This window comes from Arvicola amphibius, chromosome 6 (genome assembly GCF_903992535.2).
Source record: "Arvicola amphibius chromosome 6, mArvAmp1.2, whole genome shotgun sequence".
Classification (NCBI taxonomy): Eukaryota; Metazoa; Chordata; class Mammalia; order Rodentia; family Cricetidae; genus Arvicola; species Arvicola amphibius.
In genome coordinates, this window is record NC_052052.2 from 18,412,021 (window position 1) to 18,419,080 (window position 7,060).

At 50.3% G+C, this 7,060-nt stretch overlaps 1 protein-coding gene across 1 annotated transcript; it reads left to right on the plus strand.

Annotated features, from left to right (window-relative positions):
- The first annotated feature begins 1,153 nt into the window (after window positions 1–1,153).
- On the plus strand, window positions 1,154–2,136 carry Znf593 (zinc finger protein 593). Its single transcript, XM_038334681.1, has 3 exons — window positions 1,154–1,477; window positions 1,685–1,747; window positions 1,839–2,136. The coding sequence occupies exons 1-3, from the start codon at window positions 1,278–1,280 to the stop codon at window positions 1,978–1,980; spliced, it is 405 nt and encodes a 134-aa protein (XP_038190609.1). The 5' UTR covers window positions 1,154–1,277; the 3' UTR covers window positions 1,981–2,136.
- Window positions 2,137–7,060: the final 4,924 nt, after the last annotated feature.

The following is a 7,060-nucleotide window of genomic DNA, read 5'->3' on the forward strand; positions in this document are numbered from 1 at the left end:
GGGCAGAAGCCGCCTCAGCCCCTTGCCTTGACCCATATTGGCCAAAGTTAATGAAGACGGCACTTCGGAGAGTCCATTTTCCTGCACTTAGGAAGACTGGTGGTATTTGTCCTTCTCTTAGAGGAGCTGCAGGAAAAGTTTTCCACTCTAACTCTTGAGCCCAGGACCCACGTGTGTGCATCCTAAGGCTGTGGACACACCAGCCATGTGTGCCTTCCTCATGGCCCCGCCCTGTCTCCCTCAGCCTTTGTGCGCTGGAGTGGGCAGGCCCCAGGCCTCCAGTCTGCACTCTGGGCTTCCATTTCACTGCTCTGTCTGACCTAGAAACCTGTTCTCCCCAGGGATGCACGTGCCTGCCTCCCTGTTTCCTGGCAACTGGTTCCAAAGAGCAGGAACCCTGAATTATTGCTGAGATCCTCTGCCCCCAGACCAGTGAGTTGGCTCTGGCCAGCCTGAGCAGAGCCAGGCCAGGCTCTCTGGCCCTCTCCGCTTTCTAAGCACACACTTCTTGGTTATTCCCCAATCCCTACCAGCCCTCTCCTGGGAGCCTGGTAGAGAAAGAAAGCAGAGACGGAGGTTTTTCTCCAGGCATTTCCTCTTGGACTGGGGATGTTAGCCCGCCTTTTAGACTGCCTGCCTAGCATCTGTGAGGCCCTGGGTTTCATCCACAGTACTGAAAAACCAACCAACCAACAGAACAAAACCAGAAGCTGACCACTCTTCATGGACAGAACCCAGGGGCTAGATTCGCTGGGAAACAATTCTCCACTCTTTGTCCCATATATCTGCATGGGAGTGGAGGGAAGACAGAAGTGCCACAGGCTCAAGAAAATAACGGGGGAGAGGTGAGAAGGGGCCCTTTGTTAGAGCCTAGGGGTATCTCCGGGTGCTCCATCCATGATTCCAACCAAACTTATTCTCATCCACGAAGTACTTTATTCATGGCACAAACATCAGTGTGTTCTAGAGACGTTGAAAGTATGCTTTACAGCTGAAATCCAAGGTGTGGAAACCGGGAAGTGATGATGGCGCTGGCAGAATAGTAGGACCCACTAACTCCAGACCCGCCTCTGCCCCGCAAGAGCCCAGTCACTATCATCCATGACCACGTGGGGGCGCTCAAGTCACCAGCCCGTCCTGACGTCATCATAGGCGGTCCGGGCAGTCCTGCTCCGTCCCCGGGTGGACCTCTCGTGACGTCATTGGGCGGCCCGGAAGCGGCAGCACGTGTGTGTCTTTCCCTACTACCCTGCTCCTCGGCCTTGGTGTCATTAACCATGGGTCGCTCCCGCCGGACTGGCGCGCACCGAGCACATTCCTTAGCCCGCCAGATGAAGGCCAAGAAGCGGCGGCCGGACCTGGATGAGATTCACCGCGAGCTGCGGCCGCAGGGCCTCCCGCGGGCCAAGCCGGAGCTGGACGCCGAGCCCGACCCGGATCTGCCTGGGGGCGGCCTGCATCGCTGTCTGGCCTGCGCGTGAGTCCAGCCCGGGACCGAGCAGGGTCTGAGATACCAGCCCTTAGCGGGGAAGTCCGGGCGGCGAGCCGGGCGGGGTCTCCTGTCTTGGGACCCGTGGGTGTCTTCGCGCTCGGAATCTGTCCGGGGACGAGCTGGGGCAAGGGAGGTAGGCATACTTGAAAAGCCTCACCTCTTTACTGTTACCCTCACTCTACATTCCTGCAGGAGGTACTTCATCGATTCTGCCAACCTGAAGACCCACTTCCGATCCAAAGACCACAAGAAGAGGTACGAAGGGATCAGGAGAGGGTTGGTGGACGGGTGCTTTGCAGATAGGTCTTGCACCCGATCAGATCCAAACTCCTCTTCTTTCTCCCAGGCTGAAGCAGCTGAGCATCGAGCCCTACAGTCAGGAAGAGGCTGAGAGGGCAGCGGGCATGGGCTCCTATGTGCCCCCCCAGCGCCTGGGCGTGCCCACAGAAGTGTCTACTGAGATCCCTGAGATGGATACATCCACCTGAGGGGCCTTTGGGTGCAGGGCAGAGAAACTCCATGGCCAGTGAGTGGTTCAGCAGCTAGACTGAGAGTGTGTACTTTGGGTTTGGGGGAGATAATCTCTTCTGGATGTTCTACCCAAAATAAAGGACCCGGACAAGAGGGTGTACCTCCGATTCTAACTTCCCTTCCAGTCCTCCAGATTCCAGCCCTCAAGGGTTTCTGAGCCAAGATGTCTACCGGGTCCAGCTTTGGAAGGTACCCCCGCCTGCCTTCTTTGAATTTGGGCTGGAGCCCAGGTGCAGTGTAAAACTGGGGAGTAGGATCAGGTTTATTCTGTGTTTCTGGCGCTGGCGGAGACTGATCCCAAAGGGGAAAAACGTGGTTTTCTGAACTTGCAGCCCTCTCCCCTCGGTCCCCTACCTCCGAGCCTGGGCAAGAGGCCGCCCGCTTCATCACGGGGCCTGTGATGGTTGCCGCTGCTTCACCATCTTCCACACAGCATAGCAGGAGCCGCCTAACCCGAGGACAGCCAACATCGTAGCCACAATCCCAACCAGCGGACTCCGGGGCTCCGCCTTCAGCTCCCCGGCCACCTGCATCTGGGAGAACACAGAGGGTGAACGTGAAGTGCCAACTGAGACTTCTAGGAAGGAAGGGGATAAGATGGTGCTGCTGGGTGGAGAAGATACGGACGCCATTTCTGCCCCAGGGAGATTCCACCCCAATCCCTTTCGCCTCACTGCCCATCTGGGTCCTGGCTAGTCAGGCAGCAGGGAACGTGACAGTCTGGCCGTTGTGGGTATCACCCCCGCCATGAGCCCGGGAGAAAGAGGTTGGTGGTGCAGAGAGCTAGTATTTAGAGGTTCTTACCTGTAGCACCCGGAAGTAGCCAGGGGTCAGGCGGTGAAATCTCATAGTGCGGGGCACTGGTCTCCCTGTCAGCCTCTGGAGTGGGAGCAGAAATGAAGATGAAATGTTGCACGGGGTATCCCAAGAGGTGGAAATCGGGGCATCGGGGTCCCTGGCCTGTTTTGCCTGGGCACTATGCGCTCAGGATGCTCACCACCACTGGCTCGCCCAGTTCTGGCAGGGGGCGGGGCAGCTGGATCTTTAAATCTGGTCCCTTCCCCCCTGCCTTGCCAGTCTTAGGAGCAGCTGTCAGGAGAGATCAGCATCAGGCCTGCGTAGCAGCTCCTCCCCCATTCGCCATAAGCTAGGCCAGGCATGGAGGCAAAGCCTTGGCTGCCAGTGCCCAGGAATTCAGGCAACCAGGTTCTGGGCAGGCTTCCTCAGCCCTGGTCTGGACTGGACCCCTACCTTGGAGAAGTCGATGCTACAAATCAGCATTCAGCCACTTTTCCGTCTGGGTTCTATAAACCTAGTCTGGGTTCTGAAGGGAGGGGTCACTTCATCTTCCCCACAAGATGGAGTTTCCACAAGCACTCCTCTTGTGTGGGCTTTGAAAGAGATCTGCTTATGCAGATAAAATTGTCCTTAATGGCTGGGCAGTGGTGGCACACGCCTGTAATCCCAGCACTCAGGAGGCAGAGGCAGGCGGATCTCTGAGTTCGAGGCCAGCCTGGTCTACAAGAACTAGTTCCAGGACAGCTAGGGCTGGCACACAGAGAAACCCTGTTTCTAAAAAACAAAACAAATATTGTCCATAATGTGTTAAAATTTTAATTGTGTCTATTTGTGTGTATGTTTGTATACATGTGTGTGGCAGTGTAGACATGGAGATCAAAGGACAACTTAAGGGACTCACGTGGGCCCTGGAGACCAGTTCAGCTCATCAGGCTTGGCAGCAAATGCCTTTACCCACAGAGCTCTTTTGACAGCCTGCATAGCATTAGAAGATTCTCTGGTTAAAATATAGTCTATGTGTCATAGTTCTAGGCAATTTCTGTGTATTTTGCTATCACTCTCTCTTTTTCTATTTCGAGGCAAGGTCTCTACATAGCCCTGGCGGTCCTGGAACTCACTAGGTAGACCAGGCTACCCTTGAACTCAGAGATCTCCCTGCCTCTGCCTGCCAAGTGCTGGGATTAGAGGCGTGTGCCACCACACCCAGTTTTTTGTTCTCTGTGAAAATGACAGAAAGGGGGGCTGGAGAGAGGGCTCAGCCGTCAAGAGCACTGACTGCTCTTCTGGAGGTCCTGCGTTCAATCTCCAGCAGCCACATCTGTAATGAGATCTGGTGCCCCCTTCTGGCCTGCAGGCATACATGCAGACAGAACAGTATTCATAAACCTTTTAAAAAAGTACCAACTGCTGAAAATAAAAAAGGAAAATGCCAAAAGGGATGATTTTTTTTCAAATACTGTGTAGAGTCTGTATAAAGATGGGTCAGGCGGTGGTGGCACATGTCTTTAATCCCAGCACTCCGGAGGCAGAGGCAGATGATCTCTGAGTTCAAGGGTAGCCAGGTCTACCTAGTAAGTTCCAGGACCTCCAGGGTTATGTTATATTTCCCCTTTTTTTTCTAAAATAAAAAGGCTATAACTAATATAAGAAAAACAATATACAATAAGTACAATTAAGTACAATGACAATAAGTACAATGACTATACAATATATATAATACAACAATGTCTAGTCCATTTGCATTTGACAAGTTCAGAGAAAATACTCCATATCTATCCTGTCTTGGTGAGTCCAAAATCTTGTACCTAATTTACTTTTTTGTTTTGTTTTGTTTTTTTGAGACAAAGTTTCTCTGTGTCACTTTGTTGCCTGTCCTGGAACTAGCTCTTGTAGACCAGGCTGGCCTCAAACTCACGGAGATCCTCCTGCCTCTACCTCTCAAGTGCTGGGATTAAAGGTGTGCACCACCACCACCTGGCTCCTAATTTACTCTCTATCATGACTTGCTTGCTACATCAGGTAACCAAGGAAAACTATAACTTTTTAGTCTTCAACTCTCTCATAAACCCAAGAAGGAAATAATATTAACTGAGTAAGCAGGAAGTGTGAACAAGCAACTTCCAGAAAATGTGAGAAATGACAGAAACAGCTGGTTGCCTGGACAGTCGCCCAAAGTTCCTCTGCAACGTTGGGGCATCCATCTTCCACCTACAGGCCTAGCATATCCCACAGACTTTTCTGTGAAGCGGGATTTTCTGAAGGACTGTCCCTCCTTGTCTTGACCGTGTCTGACAGCGTCTTTCTTTGGTGTCCTGCTTGTCTGATGAGAACAGCGCACTGTGAGCAGCCAGGCAAGAGCATTTCTTGCCTAGGAGCTTACTTTTGCCATAAAAAAGTAAATTCAGAACCGGGCGGTGGTGGCGCACGCCTTTAATCCCAGCACTCAGGAGGCAGAGGCAGGCGGATCTCTGTGAGTTCGAGGCCAGCCTGGTCTACAAGAGCTAGTTCCAGGACAGGCTCTAAAAAAAAGCTGCAGAGAAACCCTGTCTCGAAAAACCAAAAAAAAGAAAAAAAAAAAAAAGTAAATTCAGCTGCGTTGTGGTGGTGCACGCCTTTATTTCCAGCACTTAGGAAGCAGAGGCAGGAGGATCTCTGTGAGTTCGAGGCCAGCCTTGTCTACAAGAGCTAGTTCCAGGACAGGCTCCAAAGCTACAGAGAAACCCTGTCTTGAAAAACCAAAAAGGAAAAAAAAAGTAAATTCCGTGTGGAGTTTCTTCATTGCCCATCCTCTTCTCTGAGGTAGATTGGTGCTGCCAGCAGCAGACATGCCTCATTGTCATAAAAAGGAGCCTATGTTATTAAAACATCTTAAATGCCATATTCTATAGTTCTCTGAAGCGTTTGAAGATGACCTGTCTATCTAAAATATCTGCTTAACCTTGAAAACATACCTAATGTGACTACAAGTTCGATTATAATAGGTTACTAACCTGCATTTTCTTATTATCCTGAGCAGTTGGTGTAATGATCTCTCTGTCTCTTTAAGAGCTAAGCCACGCTCACTCCTTCCCCGCTTCTGCTGAGGCAGGCAGATCTTCCCACTTGCAGCCTGAGTCTCTTCCTTTTCCATCTCCCTCTCAAAGAGGCACCTTCTGCCTTTCCCCCTGCTGCCACTGCTTGGGGACCTGCAGCATTTCTGCCACTGCAGCCACTGGGATCTTGCAGCATTTTTAATTAATTAATCCATTACAGTTGGTATTAATAACTTTCAAAGACTAGAAATCTGCATTACATTGTTAAATGAGCTGTATAGGTAGAATACCCTGAACAAGATTAGAAACGTATGTAGAGTATGTTTTAACAAAATCTCACACTGGGTAGTGGTGGCACACACCTTTAATCCCAGCACTTGGGAGGCAGAGGCAGGGGGATCTCTGTGAGTTTGAGGGTAGCCTGGTCTACAGAGCGATTTTCAGGACAGGCTCCAAGCTACAAAGATACCTTGTCTTGAAAATTAAAAAAAACCTAATAATAATAATAATCTCAAATTTGTATACAATAAGTCCAATCAAATATAAAACATTTAAAACTAGTAGTTGCTTTCTAAAAGTATATTCAATAATCCACTGTTTTATCTTATCAGGATCCCTAGAACTAGAGTCACAGACAGTTGTGAGCTGCCATCTGGGTGCTAGAAACTGAGCCCAGGTCCTCTGGAAGGGCAGAGACAATGCTCTTCACACTGAGCTACCTCTCCAGCCCTTGTTTTGCCTTTTGAGACAGGTATTTCAGCATACCTGCCCAGCATTCTTTAAAATATTATATAAACATTAAAATTTTTATTGGGGTGCCTGAATTGGTATCTCTACATAGCCCTGGCTGTCTTAGAACTCACAGTGTTGATTGACCAGGCTGGCCTCAGACTTAGAGTCCACCTGCCTTTGCCTCCCAAGTCCTGGAATTAAAGACATGTACTACCATCACCTTTTTAAAAAAGGTTTTGTGTGTCTGAGTGTTTTGTCTACATATGTGTATGCATGCAGCTTTTGAGGAGGCCAGAAGAGGGCATCAGATCCCAGGAACTAGAGTTACAGATGGTTGTCAGTCACCATGTGGGTGCTGGGAATTGAACTGGGGTTAAGAGCAGCGCCTCTTAACTGCTGAGTCATCTCTCCAGCCTGAGTTGTGCTGTTTTTGAGAGCATTATTCTAGCTGGCTCTGTGATATAAACTGTGGTCC

Coding starts and splice junctions, on each gene's coding strand:
- Znf593 (XM_038334681.1), top strand. CDS start 1,278: ATGGGTCGCTCCCGCCGGACTGGCGCGCACCGAGCACATTCCTTAGCC. Junction 1,478..1,684: donor CATCGCTGTCTGGCCTGCGC/GTGAGTCCAGCC, acceptor ACATTCCTGCAG/GAGGTACTTCATCGATTCTG. Junction 1,748..1,838: donor TCCAAAGACCACAAGAAGAG/GTACGAAGGGAT, acceptor TCTTTCTCCCAG/GCTGAAGCAGCTGAGCATCG.